This window comes from Puntigrus tetrazona, chromosome 17 (assembly GCF_018831695.1).
Source record: "Puntigrus tetrazona isolate hp1 chromosome 17, ASM1883169v1, whole genome shotgun sequence".
Taxonomy (NCBI): domain Eukaryota; kingdom Metazoa; phylum Chordata; class Actinopteri; order Cypriniformes; family Cyprinidae; genus Puntigrus; species Puntigrus tetrazona.
The window spans coordinates 14,922,915-14,949,066 of NC_056715.1; the positions used below are offsets into that span (position 1 = coordinate 14,922,915).

The 26,152-nt window shown below is 38.1% G+C and overlaps 2 protein-coding genes across 3 annotated transcripts in view; both read right to left on the reverse strand.

The window, feature by feature from the left end:
* dnmt3ab (DNA (cytosine-5-)-methyltransferase 3 alpha b) overlaps window positions 1–1,579 on the reverse strand; it is a 43,040-nt gene extending 41,461 nt beyond the window's left edge. The window contains exon 1 of one of the 2 annotated variants that reach the window (XM_043263082.1): window positions 1,415–1,579. The gene's annotated coding sequence lies outside the window, so the exon portion shown is untranslated. The remainder of the gene's footprint in view (window positions 1–1,414) is intronic. The other variant, XM_043263081.1, reaches the window with a different exon arrangement.
* Window positions 1,580–4,251: 2,672 nt separating this feature from the next.
* Window positions 4,252–26,152, reverse strand: part of dtnbb (dystrobrevin, beta b) — a 42,062-nt gene continuing 20,161 nt past the window's right edge. Inside the window, 12 exon segments of the mRNA XM_043263204.1 lie at window positions 4,252–7,467; window positions 7,580–7,613; window positions 8,636–8,689; window positions 8,773–8,862; window positions 10,394–10,462; window positions 10,465–10,552; window positions 12,017–12,037; window positions 12,201–12,297; window positions 13,046–13,159; window positions 14,236–14,321; window positions 14,568–14,658; window positions 25,133–25,207. Of these exon segments, the coding sequence (XP_043119139.1) occupies window positions 7,600–7,613; window positions 8,636–8,689; window positions 8,773–8,862; window positions 10,394–10,462; window positions 10,465–10,552; window positions 12,017–12,037; window positions 12,201–12,297; window positions 13,046–13,159; window positions 14,236–14,321; window positions 14,568–14,658; window positions 25,133–25,207 (799 nt within the window). The 3' untranslated portion in view covers window positions 4,252–7,467; window positions 7,580–7,599.

Sequence of the window (26,152 nt, forward strand, 5' to 3'; positions counted from 1 at the left end):
AAATTAGGCGAGTCTATCATTAAAGGAATAGTTCACCCAAAAATGAATACTCCCGTCTTCTGAGTTCTTAGTTTAATGTCACTGCGAACTCATACGGCTTGCTTTCTTCCAGTGGAAAACAAAAGGAAGAGGTTTAGCTGAATGTCCGTGCTGCCTCTTTGCCAGAAAGCTAAAGTAAATGGTGGCCGGGGGCTGTAAAAACGCTCACAAATATCATCATGTATCACAATAAAAAATCGTAATAAAATGTATTCCTAAGTCATACGACAACTTTCTTTGCGAAACAAGCCTACATTTAAATAGCTGACATTAAAATCTCGATCACGCATGGATATTTATTCAAATATGACGTGTTAGGAAACAGGCTTGACATTTCTGATGTCAGACGTCATTGGATCTCATACCTCTTGTAATCAATTAAGATGCATAAAATATTAATACGTGTATACAAATGGGATTTTAAAGAATGACCGCCTGTTCATCCAAATGGCTTCAGAAGACAATAAATATGACATGAGTGAATAAAATTTTTTTGGGGGGGTGAACTATTCTATATTCTATTCTATAACTCTTACCGATGTTTATTTATTTATTTAGTTATTTTTAAATCACAGTTGTAACCATATACAGCGGTTTCTGCACATAATCCACAATTTCATCATAGTGACTAAAATAAGGTAACCTGATATTTCTATTTTTTTTTTAACTGATGAAAACTCTTGAAACTGGACATGCCATATTAATGTATTATCATTTTACAGTAGCATCAGTGGTATTTTAGTCAACTCTGATCTCCACATCAATGCAAGGGTAATGGCCAGAGTCATTAATATTCATCAACCGGTGAGATGTGTCACAGGTATCCAATCGCAAGGTGTTAATTGATCACGTGTCTATCATAGTCCGTAACTGCATAAAAAAAAGCTCTTTTAATCACCCGCCTACTCGGATTATTCGGCCTTTATAAATGTCAGTCGTTTCCAGCAGGCCGAGGCGGCTTAAACGAGCCCCTTTTTTAAAACCAAGGTGAGCTGCCTACCTAGACGGCACTTCGGGGTGCCTTCGGCGCGCCTTTTGGCATTTCGGGGCATCACAAGCGCTCGCGCATCGGAACGATCACCGAAAATGCTGTCTAGGTAGGAAGCTCGTTAAGGTTTTGAAACACGGCCATTGTTTCAAATCGAGTGGGCTGACGCTACGCGTGCGACGAGCCGCAAATGACCGGTCGTCAAGTTCAAGAGCGCGTCGCGGCGTATTAAAGCGCACATCTGTACTAGCAGGGGGGAAAAAAACCCAGCGGCCACATCGAGTCGCCCCCCTCCGTATCGCCCCGAAAAAACGGCCGGCCCCGCGGCGGAGACTTATTTCGATGGCGGCTTAAGGTGCTAGGAAAGGGTATCGCAGCGTTAATTACCCGCTTCGCCAAGTTCCAGGCCTGACCCCCTTTTTTGTTTTCGCTGACTCCCGGATCCTCCTTCTGCTTCGCTCTCCCCGTCCTCCACCGCCTCCCCAGCCGGCCAGCTCTCCTCCAGATGCTCCGCGCTCACTGACTGCAGAGGCCGCTCCGACGGCGGCTCCGCGGGTCCTAGAGACAGCCGGCTACGGGGAGAGGGGCTGCTTGACAGACAGGGGCGTCGTGATCCAAGTCTTCCTTAAAGTCGGCGCCAAACGAAAACCCGTCCTACCTGTCTTCCAGATGCACATTTTTGGATCTTCTTGCGGACGGTTTAGCTGTGTTTTGTTTATTGGGCAATTAATTTTCAATTCTGTCAAAATGTCAGAACTGAAGCTTCAGGTGAAAGCCACTGTCTCTTTGGAGATGTAGGCAGGACTTCTCCAATCATTTGGTCCGCTTGTTTAAACCACACCCCTGCAAAGTCCTGTCCTGCTTTAGATTAATTGTTTAGGCGTCTGCGCATGGCGCAAAAAAAAAAAGCGAAACGCTTCAGGAGTTTCCAAGTCGTCGTCTGATTGGTTGATTTACACAGGATTTCCGGGAGACGTGTGTCGGGTGACGCCAAACCTCTCAAAAGAAGAAAGCTGTCGTAATTATAACTGAGGATGAGCGTTTACCAAGCGCTGGATTCGAAAAATGCGAAATATGTCAAGTTCGAGCTGCAATATCTTTAAAATAGAGTTTTACGCACCGCACTGTGATTGCGTTGATATTTTCGTACCCTGAAACGTGATGCTGAGCGAAACTAATTGTTGATTGGTTGTTTGAAATGTCAGTCAAAAGGCTTCATGGGCGGGCCTTGGCCAATGAAAGCTGCTGTGGATTCCAGACCTTCAGCCGCCTGGCTACGCGAGAGTACGTCTTAAGTACGATAATGCGACTTGTAGAGCACTCGAGTCCTTGTAGAACTCGCAGGGTTAAGTGCGTTCATGCCATATTGTAATAACCATAATTACGAGATACCTTAATCTTGAAAAAAGCGTTCAAACACCCTCGTAGAACTAATAATAACAACTAGTACTAGGAGTTTTCTGAGAGCTACAGCTTGTGTACAGCTGCTCATGCAGAACCAGAGCAAAATGGCGGCACTTCCAGCAGTAAAATATAATTAAGCAGTTGGTTATTTCGCAATATTTACGTTTAAAAATGTGCGCAATTGACTTCTGTCAGCGTAGATGTCTTCATGCAACAGTAACGTGAACATAAGTGACAGACATCTTGTATCACGTACTTCACCTAATGCGAATGGCACAGAATAAAACGGCATTTGTTTTTATGTCAAAATTACGGTAGCTATGAAATGATCTAAGCGCAGCATTACGCTTGGACCTATTGCTGCGTTCAAGCCATGTCGTAATTTTAAGAAAACCAAAGCAAGACATTCTGCTTGGAGCCGTAGCACGTGAATCTATCCTCTATCTATCTATCTATCTATCTATCTGTCTATCTATCTATCTATCTATCTATCTATCTGTCCTATGGTCTATCCTCTTAAGACCCCGCGTCCTTATATGAAGATGCTATATTTTAATGAATTTCTATGAGACTCTACGTGTCACAGTTTTAGGCCTGGATGTACTGTACATGAGTAGATGTTTCACCATGACCAATCCCTCTCTTTGGTGTGCAGACACGTTCAAATTAATTTATTGAGTCTCACAGAAAAATATTTTGTAATTATCAAAAACATAACATCTCAGGAAAATAATATTCCAATCAAAATATGAGGTTTTTTTTTAATGAAACAGGATGTTGATTTGATATATGTCCTCATGTGAGGACACCGGGACTAAAAGCATGTTTGTTATGCGATTTGGGAGACATAACAAATGAATAGGGAAGTCAATTATATTTCAGTATTCTATAAAATATTATATGTTATTATGAAAATCTCGTCAATTATTACTCCCATTATTATATTTCTTTTTTCATGATATGTTTCCCCCCCAAAAAACATGCAAAATTAGATTTAGTTTATAGATACATATATATAATTAAAAACCTGTTTATGAACATTTTGACAAAAGAAAAGTGGTATATGGAATAATTATGTTATAACATAGTTGAGAATCATCTTTATACAAAGATTGGTAAAAAAAATGTAATTCCTCAACTGGATACTAATTTTTTCAAAGTTTTTTTAAAACTTTTTTTTCAGGAGAAATCCTTTTGATTTGTCCTCTGTCAACTGTTCATACTGTGCACTTATTTTACATTTTTTCATTTTTATCAGATCTTGAAGGCATCACTGCTAACATTAATAACTAATACATTAATATATAAATTGAGGGGCTCTGTATATACAGTCATGTATATATATATTATATATATATATATATATATATATATATATATACTGTATATACATTATTAATGTAATGCATAAATACGTTCAAAACTTTAATAAATTGAGGGGCTCTGTAAATCATGTATTTACATATTAAAAAAAGCTTCAAATGCAACTTTTTTGCGCACATTACAAGTGATTGTACCCATCTTTTACTTCTGAGCTGCACGTTAAAGACAGCAAGTCATATTGACTTGCAATGAGATGGGATAAGGTGTCAGGAAAGGTAGGATTTTCACGGTTGTCCACGGCATAATGGTAAATAACTCATACGCGTCGATTTTGTAACTCAATCAGAGCCGCTGCTTAAATTCACATTTAAATTTTACGGGTGGCCCCGGCCCTCACAGGATCCCTTTGACAACAGATCTGAACTCAATCCTAATGGATTAGCTGTGATATATTATTCTGCGGACACACACACACAAAGACTCAATGCTCTTTGAAGTTTTTTCATATATTTTACCCTTTAATAGTATACAAAAAGACATAGGGGTGACGTAAACGCAAATATGGACGTAAACCATTGCAATCAATGATTGTACACAGCAGCAAAACCATCAAATGAAAGGATTAAACGGTGTTTGTAGCTTCGACCGACAGTTTGGAATCACGCGTTGTCAAAGAAATGAAAACCTGATGTTGCGGATTTTCGTCTTTGAAATATTGTTTCGTCTAACTTTTGATAACATAGGAGGTCCTCCGCTGGAGGGCCATCTGTAACGTATAAATTCGCAACGATGCTTGAAATTGATTTCAAGCCGGGTTCCTTCCGCTTAAACTGTATTGTGTTTCAACCATTTAAGGCACCCCGTTATTAGTTACCCTCTCGGTGGACTGCTTCGGTAAATTCATAATCAATAAATTGTGGTTTAACACGCACAAATACACAGAACAGATACCTAAAGGACACACTACAGGTTGGCAAACAGTTTGGCACAACTTTTAAAGGCAGAACAATATATTTTTTTTTTTCCAAAGATCACAGGTAAATAATGACTGCATTCCGACTAAGTCACATACTAAAACTCCTATCTAAGGGCTGACTTGCACATGTGCGGAATATTTTAATTTTTTTTTACAGCACTTTATACAGTACATCTAGGCACACACCTACATCAGAAGATTGCATTCATATTTGTAGCGAATGTCGTAACATAACCAAACTTTCAAACTTGCCATCTGAGTATATTTCACACGCCGCCGTCCAAGCTTAAACGATAACGATAAATTCCCGACTACATTGTATATCCCTTTCTTTGAAACACGGAACAAGCGTTATGATATGTAAAATCTCGATTTGAAAAAGCAAATCTATATGATTGCACTCACTATAACAAAAGCAACGCTTTTTTTTTTTCCCAGTGTGACACACTGAACGAGACCTCACTGTTCATGTTAGCCGTCCAAAAGACTTCCTTATGCAGAATTACAAGCGTTTTAGAAAAGTAATAAACAGCGAACGAATCGTTTCAGCTAGTGACCCCTCGTGAACGTCAAAGAATCTTAATATTCTACACCAAAACTCACTTTAAACTGGATTTATCTAATTTAACATTCAGATGTTAGCAGTCATAAACAAAATGTTTTTTTTTGTTTGTTTTTTTTAAATAATGGTTACTGTTTCGTATTTGAAACCAAACTAACAAAGGACGAATCACAAGTATAACACAGTTACATACTTATAATAATTAGATAAATGTAATTATTGAACCTGAATTCCTTCTGATTCAAGTACAGTAAGTCAAACTCCGTTCCTCTCGACAGTAAAGCTTTAGACGCTATGCACGTCTTCTTCCTATAACGGCGTGTCCGCGTCTGATGCGCAGCACTGTGGAAGCCATACATTCACATAAGAAAAAAAAGACAAAATTATGATATACTAAATCATAATTATGAGAAATACAGAAATTCTGAGATAAAAAGTCTAACTTTTGTCGGTCACGACTTTTTCTCATAGTTTTAGAGTTTTATCTCATAATTACTTTGTCAGTTTCACTCACATCATTTTGAATTTGATCTCATATTTATGCCTTAGTGTGTCAATCTCCACCGGATTATGTCTTGATTTTAATTTCTGACTATAATTTGAATCCATTTTCTGACTTTTTGTCATAGTTGTTTTATGTTAGAATCTTTTTGTTTTTATCCTTTTTTTATGCTTTTATGACAACTGTACTCATGCCATTTTTAACCCGTCGTAATTCTTATTAATTTACGTTATAATTTTAAACTTAATCTCGTAATTCTGACTTTTTGTGACGTAGATTTGACTTTTTATCTCATAGCTATGGCATGCCATCCTTTCAAATCATTGCATGTCACAGTTATGTCTTATGTAAGACTTATTTGTACTATTTTTCGTGCTTTTATAGCATAACTGAATGACAGGACTTTAATCTTAACGTCGAATTGTCATAATTACATTGTGCCTCATAATTTCAACTCATAATTGTGGCTGTTACCTCGTCATTTGAACTCTTTATGGAGTAGTTTTGACTTTTTATCAAACAGTTACGACTTAGCATGCCATAATTCAGAATTACCAAGCATTTTTTTTCTTATGCGGCAGAGATGGGCATCCACACAACAGTCCTTTTTTCTACACTCAGCCGTCCCATAAAGTTTTTATGACCTGTGCTAATCTTTGACATTTGACCTTTGTGGTGTCAAAGCAAATTCCACCCATTTGTTCACAAGCGTTGCTACCACGTTCCTCCCTCGACAGTCCCTGAGCACTGGTTTCATTTATTTCACACGAGTGTACACAATAACTGAACTCAATAAAGCTTTTGAAGTAACTTTTACAGAGACGTGTGCACTCAAAGATGGCTGGCTAAGCTGGTTTATGGATACACGGAAAACATACATCCGTATTCCATTAAAGTCCCTTTTATGCTCTCCAAAAATACAGAGAGATGCGTATGCGGTACTCTAAACTAAGAGGCGATACCGAAGCGCTAAAACGACGGCCACAACGACGGGGCTGAACTTAACACGGTAGCGGAAATCCCAGGCAGGCCGCGGGCTCTACGAGACGTCCCTGATATATGGTGGCTTTTCGGATGCAGAAGTGTGATGCAGAAGCAGCAGTTCGATGAGCAGAAGAGCGACGGAGCAGGCATCGCTCGGAGTCGGTCAGAATAAATGTCACATGCAGAGCAAATACGAGCCCTCTCCACCTATCCAGTAGAGCCATTCCATGCATCAAAACACAAAGAAATCACTAAAAAAGCTTCCTGTGTGGGGAACGCCTGGAAAAATAGCTACAGCATAGATCGATTTGAGTGACGTCGTGAAGATGCACAGTGCGTTCGTTTCAGAGAGTAGTAATCACAAAAGGTTTTTTAAGAAAGCACAAACAAGCCATTCTCATGGGTAATGTGATAACAATGGGTTTATACAGATAGACATAGAGCTATATTTATATATATATATATATATATATATATATATATTTATATTTATATACTTCCTATTAAATACAACTTGCTCTGTGCAAGGTGTGATGAAGAGTTTGTTTCACATAGTGAAACCCTGTTGGGGAAGAGCATGCATTTGTCTGTGTGCCGAATGCCAGAGAGCCTTTGATGCCGCCGCTTCGTTCCTGGGGCTTAGAATGAAGGGGTGGGGTGCCTTTTCCCAGAATGCTTCAGCGATGACACTGGACAAAACAACAAATTTAAGGTTAGGGGGTCACAACGGCTCCACAGCACGTCGCACGTTTAACTTTGGCTTTAAGGGCAGGACTAGACAATGTGCTCGTTTATACTTACATGAAATATTCTATATTCTTTTACTCTGACTCAGCTAGAAGAAAGAAAAGAGGCCTCAATCAAACCGAGAAACTACGGTCAACTAATGACTACATTCTACAGGATGGTAACTAATCATCTTTAACTAATTTGGGATGCACGGGTATTAAAAATTCCAGTAATACGATATAAATTGCAATATATATATATATATTCTGCTTTGTGTATTTAAATAAAAGAGTAAATAAATAAATAACTGCTGCGTGTGAATTCGGGCATCACGTTATAATGTACGGTGTGAAGTATGAAAACTGATATTCATTTTAAAATTTATTTATTTTGTGTGTGTGTGTGAAAATTATGTTTTTAAAGAGCTTACATTAGCACTTGATGACAACATATGTGTGTAATTAATTCAAAATCAGCCAATGTACTGTATATATTACAGTTTTATATCATGTTTTAAATGCTTTTATAAAGAAGCCTGTGCTTAATTTGCTTTTAAAAAACAGAAGTGTGGAATTCTGATATTTTAAAGTGATATTCTGATGTTTTAAATTTATTACTGTGAGCAAAGCTGATTTTTTAGGATGCATTACATATGATTCGTTAGAAATCATCTAATCATTAGACTGATTTGGTGCTCAAAAATGTATTATTAAAAGTGCATTATAATGTATTACTGTTTTTGTGGAAAATGTTTTTTTTTTTTTCTGATTATTCTGAAATCTTTTAGTTCTACATAATTGCCTTTGGTCACAAATTGCTCTCCTTGCTAAATAAAATAAAAAATGTATTTAGAATATCTCCAAAAGAATCTCTTTAGAATATAGCCAAAACAATTTGAAAGATAGCATACGAAAATTTATAAATTGAAAAAAAATTATATGTCGACAATTTCTGCTGATAACTCATGTGGTACGGATATATTGTGCAACCCTATACATAAAAGCTTGGAAGTGTATTAAAAGGGAAATAAACTTTGGGCCTTCACTGTTTTAATTATTATATCAGTTGTCACTGTGGGAGAACAGAAGTGAAGAAATAAGGTACAAGGGTAAAATCACAAGAACTTACCCTTCTCTCTTCCATTTCGCATGTTCTCCTCCTCTTCCTCCAAACCGTCATCCACTGCCACATTTACAAACATTACAATTACCACTCAAATCCTGAAGTGGACACTTAAGAGTAGAGACGTGAGTGTACAAGAGTACCTGAGTGAAGTTCTTTCACTAGTGACGACATGGTGTTTGTGATGGAGTCTGCAGCCACTAAAAGATCATTACGGAGATTTCTTGGTACACCTGGATGAAAGAGGATCGTTTTCAGATCACAATATCCAGTGCTATAATATATCAATCCAAAATTAATTTAGCGACTTAAATTTCAGCCTATTGCTCATTCAAAGCTATCATATAGCATTAGATGTCTTAGAATAGAAATTTTAAAGACTACATTTAGGGTATTTTGTAATGCTAAAAGCCTTTGTCTTCTTTATGGAAAAGATTGGTTTGAACTTTATTTCCCTAAACACCTTGTTGTGAATATCTTATAATCAATCATTTTCTAAACATGTTCCAAACACCTAATGCTATTCTAAACATGTTTTAAGCAGCATCTAAACATGTTCTGCACATTTACTAAACATCTTCTAACCATATTATAAACATGTTCTAAACGTATTTTAATTATATTTCTGATAATCTTCAAAACATTTTCTAATAATCTTCCAAACATGTTTTAAACATTTCCCATACATCTTCTAATAATCTTTAAAAAAACATAAAAAAACATTTTAAATATATTTTATCTCTTAAACATGTTCTAATCATCTCTTAAAAACATATTTTTTTATCATATTGTAAACATGTTCTAATTATCTTCTAATCATATTAATTTTTGGACCATCTTCTTAGATCTTCTAACCATCTTTACAAAGACACGTTCTTAACATCTTTTAAAGTATTTACTAATCATCTAAATGTTCTAATTACATTCCAAACATGCTCTAAACATTTTCTATACATTTTCTAAAAATCTTTAAAAAACATCTTCTAAAGATCTGTTATTCATCTTCTAAACATCTTCCAAACATCTTCTAAAAATATTCAAAATATCTTCCAAATATATTCTAATCATCTTCCAAATACCTTCCAATCATCTTCCAAATGTCTTCTAAATATATTCAAAAAATTTTTCAAACATCTTCTAATTTTATTCTAAACACCTAAACATTTTTTTTTATTTTAAACATATTCTAATGATCTTCCATACGTCATATAAACATATTTAAAACATCTTCTATTTTTATTTTAAACACCTTCTAATCATCTTACAAACGTCTTCTAAACATATTCAAATCATCTTACAAACATGTAATCATCTTGCAAATGTCTTCTAAACATCTACTAATTTTATTCTAAATACCTTCTAATTATCTTCCAAACTTCCAAACTTATCTTCCAAACATCTTCTAAACATCTTCCAAACATTTTCTAATGTTATTCTAAACATCTTCTAATCATCTTCCAAACGTCTTCTAAACATATTCAAACATCTTCCAAGCATCTTCTAATTTTATTCTAAACACCTTCTAATCATCTTCCAAACATCTTCTAAACATCTTGCAAATGTCTTCTAAACATCTTCCAAACATTTTCTAATGTTATTCTAAACACATTCTAATCATCTACCAAACATCTCCCAAACATCTTCCAAACATTTTCTAATGTTATTCTAAACATCTTCTAATCCTCTTCCAAACGTCTTCTAAACATATTCAAAACATCTTCCAAACATCTTTTGTGGATGACAATTTCAATGCAAAGTCCTCACCCTGAGAGAAGGCATCCAGCACGTCATCCCCGACCCCTGCCAGGCAGTCCTGTGGCGTGTGTGTGGGGTTGAGCCGGCTGAGGTGGAGCGGATGGGCATTGGCATGGTGCAGCTGGCACTGTGGCTGGGAGATGAATGGGGCGAACTCCCTGTCTGAGCCTGTAGGAGACAGATGAGGAAAGAGAATGCACAAACGACACTGGTTATATAACAACCTGAACCTCCATTAGTCCCTCGCTCTCTAAGAAACACTGATGAAAAGCTACTACTGCAGACACACCTATAGATATCTGATCTGTTCCTTTAGGTTGTAGAGCATGCATCTTTGGACTGAGAGCTCACTGAGCAGCATGCAAGTGCCATTAGAGGAGCAAAAGGATGGTAGAAAAGAGCCGCACTGTCCCACAGATTGATGCTGGGCCCAGGGCCTGTGGCCCACTGCCAAGCAGCAGATGGCTGGCCAGACTGCAGTCACATTAGACGTGAGGTGCTTAGCCCTGATGAAAGGAGAGCAGGTCTCTGATATTTGGCAGGGAGACATGCGGCTCGTGGTCCCTCCCTGGGTCACAGGAACAAAGCAGCGGGACTTGACTGGAAATGGGAGCTTCATGTCCTCGTTATGAGGAGCAGACGTGACAGAGATCACCCACAGAGACAGTCTGCGATAAGCTCATGAGATAATCTCACTAAGCAACTTTCACTTATTAGTCATTTTTCAAGTTTGTAGTACAACATTTTTGTAGTACTAAATTATTGAAAGGAATAACTTTTACCCATCCTCGGTGTTACTTAGTAACGCCACGCTGTAATTGATTGCTTTTTAGTAGAGCACACTGTTTTTGCTGATTAACTTTTTATTAACTTTTGAGTGTAAATAAAAATAAAAAAGTAGCACTAATATTAACTTTAAAATGCTAAATATTATAGTTTACTTGCAGCAAATTATTTTGCTAAATATTACATATTTAAAATTCAAACTAATATTTGTAGTAAATATTTTGTGTTTATTTAATTTAATTTAATTATATATATATATATATATATATATATATATATATATATATATATATATATATATATCATATATCATAGCGCTATCAAAATAATATAATACAATAATATTCATTTTGAGATTCGCTACAGATTGCATTTAACTGTGTTAAATTATTAGCATTTTTAATAATTAACTGTGAGCGCTATATGATTGTAAAGTCTGTGTAATAGTGTAATAACACTAACCGTTATTAATTAAATCAATAAAGATTAACTGAGAGAGTCAATTAAGTCATTAACTAATTACAAAGTATATTTGTAGCATTTTCATGGTCTCCAGAGCTTGGTGGAAAATCTTCATTGCAGCCTAAACATGCTTTATAATCTTTATAATTATCTCTTTTATGGGCATGGGCAAAAAGTAAGTTAGGGTGAGTAAATAATGAGAGAAGTTTTTATTTTTCTCAGGAATCCTCTCCACTTTTCGGCGTTACGCAACCCGCTAATCTTTTACCTGCCGCTTTTTTTGAAAATGTCTGCTTTGCAATACGTATGTCAGATCAAACTTTTGCAGCTGTGACCCCGCATGTTTACTCCAGCATCGCAGAGCTGTATTAAAGGAACACTTACCGCCTGTTTCTGCTCTTCATCCTGTCAGCCAGAAGATGAGAGATGACAGTGAGCGAAAGCAGACGCGTCAGGGAGACGGCGGTGGGAGAGAGAAAGGTGAGGAAAAAAAGGGAGACAAAAAGTGAGTTTTCATACATGCCGAGGGAAATAAAGAGCCACGTCGTTGTCCAACAAGTTCTGGTACCTTCAGCAGCCTCATAAGACCTTCCAGCTGGACCATCAGTTCTCTCCTGCTCTCCTGCAGGGCCGACATGCGCCTCTCCAACTCGTCTTTTCTGTGCCTGAACCAAATGACAAACCAAATGAATAAATGAATCACCACATGAATCATAAAAATCAATGGCTGCCAAATATAAGCGACTTAAAGGGCACATATGACGGAAAACAGGATTTTCTTTGCTCTTTTGAAATAAAAAGCTCCTTGTACTATGTTCTTAATGCAAAGCTCCCTGCACAACCCACTCGTCCAATTTATAATAACTAAGCGGGAAAAATGGCTCATGCTATAATGGCGTTGACTTCAGCACCAGGGATACTGCATGTGCCGTTCTTAAAGATAACTTTTAAATCAGTTTAAATCATTACAGCTAATGGTGAAACGTAAAAACTAAATGATGACATCTTGATTGACATTAAAAAGTCGTAAGTGTAGAATACTCTTTCTGCTCAGGATTGCCCACGATGTGCCTAAATCCTAATGAAACTCAATCAAAGAGAGCAAAAACAGAACATAATGGAAACGCGCTCATTCACTCATCTAATGACACTAACATATTATTAAGAAAACTAATTTGGCTCCTACATGCCCTCTGGTGCCTATAAAAGGTACTCCGTCTAAATGGCTTGAACAATGACTACAGGGAGAGAAATCCCACCCAGTCCATTTAAAACCTGTTATGTTCCTAACAGCCTCAGACGTTGTGAAATGCCCTGGTTAACTGAAGTTATGGGTAATTTAACGCTCAATGCTTTCTCTTTAGAGCTTTGATTAATGCTGCGTGTTTTTTGTGCATGTGTGTGTCTGTGTACCGCAGCAGTCGTAGCTCCGCCAGTAGAGTGGGGTTCTGCTGGGCTTTCTCTGGAGTGGGTTGAGAAGCCTGTTCATGTTCTAGACGCAGACGCTGGATTTCCTGCAGGATCTCCCTGTATACACACCAAACACAGAAACCAAAACCACTCAGTTCTAACGTGACACAGTCTCACTAATCACTTGCCTTTAACAACAAGGACAGTAAGAAAAATAATAATAATTTACTATTACTTATTATTATTAAATTACTTATTATATATTATTAATACTTATTATTATTATTAATAATAATAGAAAGTTCAATGTTTAAATTAACAATATGCTATATAACAATAATAATATTATTATAATTGTTCAATCATTTAATTAATAATAATCGTTTTAATTAGTTTTTATTTAGATATTTCATGTTTGTTAAATGTTGAATAATACAATTTAATAATAATTGTAATAATAATAATAGCATTAATAATTGTTATTATTATTGCTGTTGTTGTTATTTTATTAATAAACATTAAATGTTTGAAATTACAAATACAATATATAATCACATAATAATAATAGACCTCATTACAAAAACTGTTCAATCAATTCATTCATAATATTATTTTATGTATTTTTTATGTATTTCTATTTTTAATAATATTTCATAAATATTATTCAAATATTTATTATTTTGATTAGTTCAGTAATTAAATATAGTAATAAAAATAACCACAACACTGCTACTACGTCTAATAATTATTATTATTATATAATTTGGTTAAATGTAAATTTTTGTTTGAATATTTTAATATATTGCAATAATAATAATAATAATAATAATAATAATTATTATTATTATTATATCAAAACTGCAATCAAAGTATTAAGTATTATTTGTAAATAATATATAAATACAGATTTAATTTAGTTTGAATAATCTGTAATAATGATAATAATAATATTTATTATTATTATTATTAATGCTACTACTGTATAATTTTTTAATATTTAAATATTTTAATTTAAATAATTAAAGTTTTTATCGTTTGAATAAGTCAATCACATTTTTCAATCACAGCTTTAACTTATTGTTATGATTTTACGTGACAGTAAATATGAATATATAATTACTTACTCTCATTTATATTGAAGAAATGTACTTCCATCGCAAAGCAAGAAACATGTAACTGTTTAAAAATCCCACCTGTTTTTATTCTCTAGTTCTGCAATGAGCTGTCTCTGTTGCTTATTAGCGTCAAAGTTGAAACTCAGATCAGTTGGAGGGCATTGCTGAAAGACAAAATAATTAGCGTTACTGATTATGCTCAAAACTAATTAGAAAGATGCCAATAAATGAACTCATAATATGCTGCCTATTTATGGAGTATAAAAGCCAGATGTACACAAATTAATATTACTTAACATGCCGTCGATTTTCAATCAATTCCACACAGTAAAGAAAAAAGTGTCCTCTGAAAACTTCAACAAGGTGTTTTTTTCTTTCCCTTTGTGAAGTGCTGTGTTTGTGAGGCTCACGGTGGAGTTGCTGGCCTCCGCTGCCAGACGAGCAGCATATCGCGCGATCAGACGATGCTCTTCATCCAGTCTGCTGGGACTCTCAAGAGTGCTACACGGGATGAGAAGAAATACATACAGCGGGAAGAAGAGAGACAAAGAGAGGGATCCGTGGGTTCCAGCAAGTTATGAAACATCTGAGGACCATCAGGAAACAGTTTAAGGGCTGCTCAGGATAGAAGACAGCCTGCACTCTTGAAAATAAAGGTCGGATGAATGAGTGTATTGAGACGTGAAAGAGATGCTAGATTCTTTTAACGCATCTGTAGTTTTCTCTTCCTCCTCTTTAAAGAAGCGCAGCATGGCCCCGCCCCCTTTGTTGTGTGTTGCCGGGGGCGGGGTTTATCTGGATTCTTGACTTAACTCTGCAATATTGTTTATGCTCAAACGGCAACATTACACACCAACTAACGTTTAAAAAGTGAAATCGTAATCAACCGCCCCTTTAAAACCTGATCTCGTGAGGGAATGTGGGAACTTTTCCGCAAGACATGAAATATGCACCAATAAGTACACATCACTGCAGTTTGAGACTAGAGGCATTAATCATAATCATTTCCATATATAGTTATGCTTGGATATGTTATGATGTAAAACAATGACGTAACAAGCTTGGCTATGAATTCTACGAAAAACATGAAAACATAACAACGAAATCAGTGATGATATTTCAGATTGCTTTGAGTAAATATTTGGTAAATTCTCATTTAATTATTGCAAATATATATATTTTTAATACACAAATATATTTAGTATTTATATGTATATGTGACTCTGGACCACAAAGTCTTTGTAGCAAAAGCCAACAATACATTGTGGGTCAAAATGGTAAATTTTCATAAAAAATTATTAGTATATTAAGTAAAGATCATGTTCCATGAAGATATTCTGTAAATTTCCCAATTATTAAAACATTAAAACATAATTTTTGATTAGCAATATGCATATATACATATATATATATACACATTACTAAATAAATTATTTTTTAGTGAATAGTTTGTGTGAATTTTTATTTAATTTAAAGCGATTTTATACACATCTATTGCAGACAAAGTCAAGATTATTTATATATATATTATGTTATAATAATATATGATTATTATATTTTCTATGCAGCAAATTTGAACTGTTCTATGTGTTTAATATAATTATATGTAATATTATTTTTTGTTATTTTTTTATACAATTTCTGCAATTTTATGTAGATTTTTTATTTTATAATAAATCAGTATCATCTTTTTCACCCAGCTAAAATTGTGTGTGAGTCGTGTGCAGTGATATAGGCTCTGGTAATGTGTCTGGCTCTCATGTTATAGTGTTTGGCATATGGCTGGAGCAGATGACGGAGCATATGTTTTTCTTTCTCATTAAGTGCTCTACAATTAGGAGTGAATCACGTGTGCATGTGTGAATGTGTATATTAAGCGAGTCAGACACCACACAAAAACACACATTCATCAACGTGCTCACGCCGCCTTCATCGATCAAACGCAACACAAATATTATATTAGTCTGATAATACAATAGGATAATAAATGAGCTGCACGGATCTGGACCGCTGTGTCGGTCCCTGTGGCCCGCTGCCGTGACCTGCCTGAACTCTAACACTCTCTGCGGAGCGATTCATTAAGAGGGTTGTTTTCATGCCAGACGTCTCACAGACAGACATGCTGTTTATAATAATCAGTGTCACGCTGAGAATGATCCACTGGAATCCACTTATTGATATGGCACCCTGACAGCGACTTTATATTGACACTTAAAGGTGCTCTGGGTAATTTTTTCTCATTAAACAGCTTTACGCGAAAGTAATCAGGAGCGCTTTAGACAAATACGTTTAAAATTATGTGCACTTATTTGAGATAAATACCGGAGCAAGGCGGCAAAGAAAATAGGGCTGTGGTTGAATAGCTGAAACAAATGTATTTCTTAAATTCATCAAACAGAAATATATCCTTGCAAAATTAATAATAATAGCGTTATTAGATATAACATTACAAAATTATATTAAACTGTGTTTTAAGTGTTAAACTTTACTAAAATAAATTAATAACAACAATACTAACTAAAAATAATATACCACTAATAATAATAATAATAATTATAATAAAGTATTGTTATCATGAAATTATGACAATATTAATTTTGAAAATATATTTTAAAAAATTACTATTATTTATTATTATCATAACATTACTGTAATATTCAATCATTAAAATGTTATTCCAAATGTATACATTCTATTCCAATTATTATAATAAATTACTAAAATGAAAATAATTATAATTTAATGATTATAATAATGGTGATTTATCATTATTATTATTATAAATTCTACTATGACTAGACCTATAAAATTAAAACTGCATTTGAAATATTAAAAATTACTAAAACAAAAATTATATTAATTAGAACGTGACAATGATATGCGATTATTAAATAACTAATTATTAATAAATTCTTACTACTATAACTAGAAGTTACAGCGTGAACTTTTGCCCTTCGTTACAAATAATAAACTACTTTGTATGAAGTTTTGCATGAACTTTGTATGAACACACTACTTTCTATAAACCAGTTCGTCAAAATAATACAACCATTTTTTGGTCGTATTATTTTGACAAACTAGTTTATAGAAAAACCGACAATAGTACAAAAAATAGAAATAAAAAAATGAAGTAAATTAAAAAGCACTCTCTGACCTTTTCCAAATCCAAAAGTGGATAAAGGACACGGAGAGCAAATCAACACTGACTGTGATAGAGCTGGAGTCTATGATTTCATATCCACTGACAGGTGGTCAATACTCACTTAACTTCGAATTAAAAACTCATTCGGAGCAAATGGAAAATTATATTTCTGTTCTGGCAGCAAGACTGGCCATGACCCAGCAGACGATAAATTCTACACAAGGCCACTTGTCCTTGAAGGCGAGCCGGGGAGGTGCACCGTCAGCAGCTCATTGTCCCGCCTACAGCTCTGATGTTCCTGCAAGGCCATGCAATTAGACCCAAAATCACTTAGACAGAGAAAGAAAAACAACTTATGAAGGTTCACGGGCCAAAAAGTTTCACACCGAAGTTGCGTGTATATATAGAGATGAATGTATAATTACACGGTAACGAGGACACCTTTAAATAAAGTCCATTAAATATAGGCTCAAGTGTTTTTATATTTTTATATTTTATTTAAATATAAAGAAAAAGGTCCCATAATGCGAATTATATATATATATATATATATATATATATATATATATATATATATATATATATATATATATATATATATACTATTCAATTTCTTTTAGAAACTTTGCAGGATGTTTTCATTTTTGAAAATCAATAATTGGGACACTTTAAAACATCTTACAGATCTGAAACTTTTAAAGCATTTGATATATATATATCAAGCTGTTAACCTATTTAATCCCACCAGTCACAACAGGTTATTGCATAAACAAGGTTTTCATTTATAAATCATTTATTATCGCTAAAAATATTATCGACTGGTTCAGTTCCTGCAAATATGGAAAAAATAAGGGGTCTCAAATAAATATGTATATTGTTAGTGCAAACTGTCACATGACCATAGAATGAGTAACCATGTTGATGCAACAATTGTGAACGGTGGGAAATACAGTGCCTTTAGCCACACACACACACATCCCAGTTGTTATAGGAGGTTGCACAAAAATGTAGCAATGAAAAAGTTACAGTGACTATTGCACTACATTTTAATTTTAAATGATAAGTTACAATACTGATGTTGAAATACTGGTAGCACTAATATAAGGTTTTTAGGTAAACATTATGTTAAGGTGTCCTTGTTGCACGTTCCACGGTATTATAATAACACTAAAGTATGCATAATTGCTGTCACGTTCTCTGGACTCTTTGTTTATGTTTTTGTCTCGTGCCATGTGTTCCCTGTGCCCTGCCTTTCCTCCATGTTAATTGTCTGATTGTCTGCAGCCGTGTCTCGTCAGTGTTGTCAATTACCCCGTGTATTTAAGTCCTGTGTTTTGAGTTCTGTTGGTCCGAGCGTCGAGGTCTATACCCGATGTCTACCCCTGTGTTTATCCTGCCTGCCTGTTCTACCTGCCTGCCTTTTTGTATCTTTATTTTACCATTTTGGAATTAAACCCATTTAAGTTTATTCTAAGCCTCGTGTCCTCCGTCCCGCGAAAGCGCAACCGTGACAGAACGCTCTGACCTACAAAAAGTAAATAGCGGCGTATTTTCCCCCTTATTTTTTGGTTTTTTTGCCATGTTTGCCCAGTTTAAAGACCCAAACTTCCTCATCCGCCTGCTGGAGCAGGGGGATTGCTCTCTCGAGGACTACACCGAACTATTCCTCGAACTGGCCAACGACTCCCGCTACCCGGACAGCTTTTTGTGCGGAATCTATTTCCGCGGACTTCACACCTCCAGCCAAGCGCAGCTGTCCGGGAGCGGTCCTCGAGAGAGCCTCGCCACGTACGTCGAGTGGGTGCTGGTGTCGTGCAAATCGTCGATGATGGTTGCGCCTGAGGACAACGACACCAGCCCCACTCCAGATCCAGAGCCCAACTCATCCCTTCACCGCAAGGTCGAGCCCCAGCCTGAGCCCACCGCTGACACGGGGGCGGAGTCAAGCGCGACCACGGACCCATCGCCAGAGAGAGCGACAGAGTCGTGGAGCGTAACAGGACCCGAGCCGTATACGTCAGACCTGGTGCGCGAGCCAGCAACGGAGTTCACCGCGATGGAGTCAGTCGTCTGCAGGGAGAGCGCGGAGTGGAGCTCCGCCCACTGCACATCGGCTGAGGATGAGCTGATCATCCACCTGGGGCTGCTGGATCTGCAAAGGGAGCTGGATGATGTGGACTTGGACTTGGACTTAGACTGGGCACCTCCCCTGTATCCTGAGTTCCGGTTCCCGCTCAGCTACCCGTTAGCCCGCTGGTTCCGCCCAGCCGCCCCGTTAGCCCGCTGGTTCCGCCCAGCCGTAGCCCGCTGGTTCCGCCCAGCCGTCCCGTTAGCCCGCTGGTTCCGCCCAGCCGCCCTTCCAATGCCCGCGCCACGTGCGCTCTGTCCCGCTTCCAGTGCCCGCGCCACGCGTGCGCTTTTGTCCTGTTTGCCCGCGCCCGCGTGCGCTCTGTCCCGTTCAGTGCCCGCGCCACGCGCGCTGCGTCCTGTTCCAGTGCCCGCGCCACGCGCGCTCTGTCCCGTTTCCAGTGCCCGCGCCACGCGCGCTCTGTCCTCGTTCAGTGCCCGCGCGCCACGTGCGCGCTGTCCGGTATGCCTGCGCCCGTGCGCTCCGTCCAGTGCCGCGCCTCAAGTTTTCCGCCCAGTGCCGCACCCACCTGCCATGCACCACGTCGATGGATCCCAGCAGCCCCTGCGCTCATCCTCAGCAAACCATCTGGAGCTCGCCACGGGTCTGCCGGTCTCCATCGCCATCGGTGCTGGAGGATCCCTCGCCTCACCGCCCTGCCTCCGAGACCCAGACTCCTCCTCGGCTCGTGAACCCGCCGCTCCCCCTGGGCTCCTAGCTCCCTCCTCTCCACCGTGGTCCGTCAGTCCACCAGCTCCACCAGGCTCCATCGTCCCTCCGGCTCCGCATTGGTCTGTCGCCGACCATCCGTCGCCTCGGGATTCCTCTCCTCCGGCCGCCTCGTCCCTCCATCCCACCGGCTCTGTCAGGCTCCTCCTTCCCTCCGGCTTCACCTCAGTCCTCAGTCGCTCTGGCTCCGCCGCGTCCTTCCCGTCCCGTCTCCGTGTCAGTCGCCGAAGCCTGCGGCGTGCTTTGACCTCCAGCGCCTCGCCGTCACCCTGGCTCTTCGGCTCTCCGTCTCCACCTCAGTCTCCTCCTCCACCTGCTCCGCTTTACCGTCGGTCGGCTCCCATGGAGTCGATGGCTGCTCCTCCTCCATGGCTCCTCCTCCGTCGGCTCCACCTTGACCACCATAGCTGGGCTCTGGATCTCCTCCTGCTCCGGACTCCTCCTGTCTCCTTCCTGGCTCCTCCTCCATCTACACCTCCTTGGACCCTTCTGCCTTCTGCCTGCCCCATCCTGGCGATCCGTCCTCCACCAGAACCTCCTCCCAAGACCCGGTATCCCCAAATCCTAGTCATCTTGGTTTTTGTTTGTTTTTGTTTGTTACCCTTTAGGTGCGAGGACGCACCTTCCGGGAGGGGGGGGTAATGTCACGTTCTCTGGACTCTTTGTTTATGTTTTTGTCTCGTGCCATGTGTTCCCTGTGCCCTGCCTTTCCTCCATGTTAATTGTCTGATTGTCTGCAGCCGTGTCTCGTCAGTGTTGTCAATTACCCCGTGTATTTAAGTCCTGTGTTTTGAGTTCTGTTGGTCCGAGCGTCGAGGTCTATACCCGATGTCTACCCCTGTGTTTATCCTGCCTGCCTGTTCTACCTGCCTGCCTTTTTGTATCTTTATTTTACCATTTTGGAATTAAACCCATTTAAGTTTATTCTAAGCCTCGTGTCCTCCGTCCCGCGAAAGCGCAACCGTGACAATTGCATAAAAGTAAACCTAAGACAAACCCTAATCCTAATCCTAACCATACAGTACATGTAATTCATTAATATAACTCAGTACTTTAATGTACTTAAGTACAGTGTAACAAGGACACCTTAAAATAAAGTGTAGCCCTATTTTTTAAATATGTATATTAAAATATGTATATAAATATGTATATATTTAAAAATTACATTTTTTACGATAAACTAACCATTTTGAAAGACATTGGTGACATTTTGAAAGACATTGATTGCATGTTTTATTTTATTTTTTTGTCTTTTATCTGAGTATTTCTATTATGTTGCATAAGTTTTATATGCATAACTGAAACAGAGTTTAAAATAGCTGAGGTGAGATATATAACATTTTTGGCAACTGCGAAAATAATAGTAACGTGCAATTTTTCACACACTTTACCAAAAAATTTTTCAAAGAGTTACTAATGACACGTCCTTTCGACATTTTCATGTTTGGGAAAAAATGTGCTTAAACAGGTAAATAATTGAAAGTAATAATTTGTCAATATTTATATTTAACTTTCTGAATCTTTTGAACTGTCGAACGAACAACTGAACTAGAATCATGAAAATCGACTCGTGTTGGTATAAAATTTTTATCTTAACCGCTAATCAATCACAACCTTATTGAACCCGTTGTTTAACAGACTGAAAGTGTCCTACTAAAGTGTTTTTTTTCCCCAGAGTCTGCCGCATCCTCCATACAATAATATACAGATCGGAATTGCATTCATTACAGTTTTTTTTTTTTTGTTGATGCACTCGCAGCTTTACCCGATTTGCATAATTCCTTTATCGAATGAGGCGCTAAAACAATGCAGATAGCACGTGCAAATAAGCGATGGCCGGATCACCTTGGGCCGTAACCCAGCCCGCGATGCACCAAGGGTTCGCAGACAGCAGCCAATTTCTCGACTGAACGCTTTTAGTAATCTGCGTAATTTCACCGGTATTGGTATCGACTGCTAAAAAAATCGTCACGACTCTGACAGACGTAATCAAGTGTGGCGGGCTGAGCCCAGAGTAATTACATAAGAATGCTAAGGAGCGCTTCTTGCGTCCCTAACATCTCCATTTTGGCAGACTCCAGTAAGCAAGAGTCGAGACGAGAATGAAGTGCATTCTAATTCCGCATAAATTTTTGCCGCCGCAGGCATTACCGCCGTTTGACATTGTACTCACGCAAACAATGAGTTGTGAGGTAAGCCTGTGATGTTGGGTGAAAGGTTCAAGCAGAGCGACTGACAGTCTGTGTCTTTGATTTCACAACCAGTGGCGCGTTATTGATGGAAGCGGAGATGAAACTAACCTCCGCAACCTCCCTCGACCACAGTCCTCATTTAAATGCGCGGCGTCTCCGATCGCCTGAGGTTAAAGAGTCGAGTAAAGTCAGCTCCTTTTAGACTGACTCTGATCATTACGGTGAGGGACTTCATGTAGGGTGAAGTGTTTACCCGTCCATAGTCCTTCCTCGACGCTGTTCTATATTTAGAGCGGAATACACACAAACCAACCGCGCTCTCTGTGCGAAACATGCCACATCTGGTCCGTTTAAGTGATTTGCCGTCACGCAAGACTCAATGTGTTTTAGTATTCACCCTGATATTAAGTGCTGCCAGTTGCCTGACACAATGACAACAAACGTAACGGCTTACTTTCCAATATGTGTTCAAATGAAGGCATGCGGCACTACAAAGCCTGCGAGGAACGGGGCTGCTTTGGCAGCGGCCATAAATAAACAGGGAACGGTGGATCTTATAAAGAGTAGGACTGAATTTTCGGGTGATGGAAATGTTTGCGCCAGAGCTAAGCAGTACAATAAAATACAACAATGTTACGCAATGAGACGTGGGTTTCTGTAGGTATCTTTTCACGAGGAAATCAGTTCATTATGAGGGAGTATGTACACGGTCTGATCCCGCTAATGGAGCTTTGGATATAAAAGAAGTCAAAATTTCAAAACTCGTGTGTTTTAGACGTAAACTGTATGAGAACTAAGTTTAGCACTCCCATGTTTAGCGCTTTGGATGTATCCACTCAGAAAACCGTATATCAGACGTTTACACTAATATGGTTTAAAATGCGTGGTTTAAAACGGTTTAAAAGCGATAAACATGATAATCAGAGCCAAAACTGATTTTTTTTAGCAGGTACGAGAATTTAATGGCGCAGCTCTATTCTGGAAAAGGGGGCCGGGAGCAAAAGCTCATTTGCATTTAAAGAAACGGGCGAACAGTTTCTGCTTCCACTCAAAATAGGCATTTTCAAAACGATGTAATAAATGATCTTTGGGGTATTTTGAGCTTAAACTTCACGGACACATCCTGGGGTCACCAGAGACGTATTTATTACATTTCATATCTTTGCTTTAAAACTATTTTAAAACATCAGCTACTTTTAGCTGAAATAGCATCTTTCATTCCAGCTGGTTGCCAACGAAACATGAAACACTGAGATAAAAATACAAACGCTGTCAAATGATTAATCGCAAAGAAATGCAAAGAAAATTCCACAATTCATCTCCTCTGCGTCTCTTTGCCTCACTGTAGGGCCATTTTGGAGTTTTTTCTTTCTGTAAAAGAGTTGTTCTCTCAGAGTTATACCACTGACGGCAAATGGACTATTCTTTCGATGTCTTTCATTCTTTTCTGACCTTAAAAGTGTCATTTAATCGGCAGTCAATAGGACAGTCACAAGCCTCCCGGTATCTAAAATATCTTAAATTGTGTTCTGAAGACGAACAAAGCTTTTACGGGTTTGAGACAACATAGGGTTAAGTGATTAATAACAAATTTCAATTTTGGGGTGGAGTATCCCTTTAAGAGGCTTACAACGCTAGAGACAATTTTGGTTGTGCAAGAAACATCTCATCAGAAACTTCTTCAAAACTTTGAAGTCAATCCCTCTGAAAGTTTTGTGTGTAATTCACACACTGCATCAATCCATCTCTTGTAAATGTCACGTTATGAAATACTGCCGGAGTGACGACGCGATCATTTCTCAGCCGCTGAAAACCTCCGCGTGGGAACTTGCCGCAAGAATGTAAAACAAACTGTTATAACGTTATAAAAGTCGTACTTTTTCACCACGTACATCTAACCATCATTTTCTTCATAAATCCTCAATAAATAAAGTAATCATGAACGTCGCTGAAATTGAAACAGCTCCTCCAAAAATGAAAATCTCCTCTATTTTCTTTATTATGCAGAAGATATTTTTGAAGAAAAAATCAGTTAAGTGTTACATATACTAAAGTGTTACCTAAAATGTTACCTAAATTTCATTCTGTCACTCACATTAAGCTACTGTATGATACCAAAAGATGCTAAATATACTTCTCAAGTCAAATAGACAGAGGAGCGACGTGAGCACTCAAACCCAAAAGATGTTTGTTTTCTATAGAAGAATGAAATTCCAAAGTCTTGAAAGATTTAAAACGACATGAGGATAATTAAATCATGACAGAATTTTATTTTCGGTTAATCTGAGCCTTAAACTTCGCGATGCTTAAAAGACCAGCGTTTAGAGACTCCAAGCAATGGCATTTGTCTTGGGAACCTGGGCATGTGTCAACAGCACAAAACACACAAAAAAAAGCCAACCTGACCAGCTCTCTATTTACAAGATAAGGCTTTCGTTCCATCAGAGTTTATCTTCCGGATCACCTTGGGCTGCAGCCCAGCCCGGGAAGCGCAGAGGGTTCGGAGACAGCAGGCCAATTTCTCGACTCACTGCTTTTAGTCATCTGCCTTTGAAAGGCAAACATTCAACCTAATTCTGCAGCGATGCAATAAACATGGAAAATATTCCGCCCAGAGAAAGATGCTACAATCTTCTACTCATCCGCGCGCAGCATAATTTCAAAACAAGCCATTTTACATAACAGGCTTAAGTGGAGGAGCTTAAAACACACACACACACACACACACACACGCACGCTCGCGCGCAATCAGCATGCAGACAGAAGCCTGTGTGGAGCGCTTACCTTTTTGAAGGTGTGGGCGCCCCGGAGGAAATGAGAACCGTATCGTTCATGTCGTCGGCCACTGGCCTCAGCCGACTGCAAAATCACAGAGTTTGAGTCAAGACTAGACGCAAACCTAAGGATGACGCTCTAAGCTTCGCGGGCGCGAGGGACATCAAACCACTCTGAGAAGTGATGTTATTCTTGAAGTACACCATTTGAGCGCACATTAAACTTCCTCATCATAATCGCCTTCCGGATGCGCACGTTTTAATTTAATGCTATTTGCCCAAAGTTAATTAAGTTAACAAGACGAAAAAAAAGGAGTTTGGAGGAATTCTAATTAAAGCTGCGGAAAACCCGAGAAGGCTGGGAGAAATAGAGGGGGTGACATTGCAGAAGGTAATTTGTGTGAGTAAACAGTGCCACGGGATCCATCTGGACTCGATGGCCGCCAGTCCTCGTGAACACACGTGACAGGACCGTTCGCGTCCTCTGATAAGGGGAATTCAAAGATTTTGAGGTTTGAAATAGCTTTTTGTCAACTCAATATTTTAGGTTTGGTGGCTGAACGTTTACGGGTGGCTAAATCCTAATAACTGAACAAATCTGCTTGTGACCCACTGATGGTAAGGTTTAGGGTTTGACCTTCATGCTTACTTTATTTCTAGAAATTGTATGCTTTCGTACAAAGCAAATCATAGACCTCCCATCCTTACATAAAAAACTAATTTATGAGTGTATTTTGAGTGTATTCTTTATAGTTTAAAATGGTATGTTTAATTCAATGTATTGCTTACAATTTCTTTGTAATTAATTGTGAAATTTTCTGTCAACTTCTGAGTGAAAACTGTTTCTGCATCTGTTTCTGTTTTTTATATCTACTTTCACAATGATTTACATAATTGTTCAAGTTAGTTATGATTAATAAATAGTTCTTGTTTTAAACAATCTTTAAAAAACATGAATTATTTTACAAAAACAATTGTTTGAAATTGTACATAAAACACATCGTTGGAGCACGTTTTACGAGAAAATACA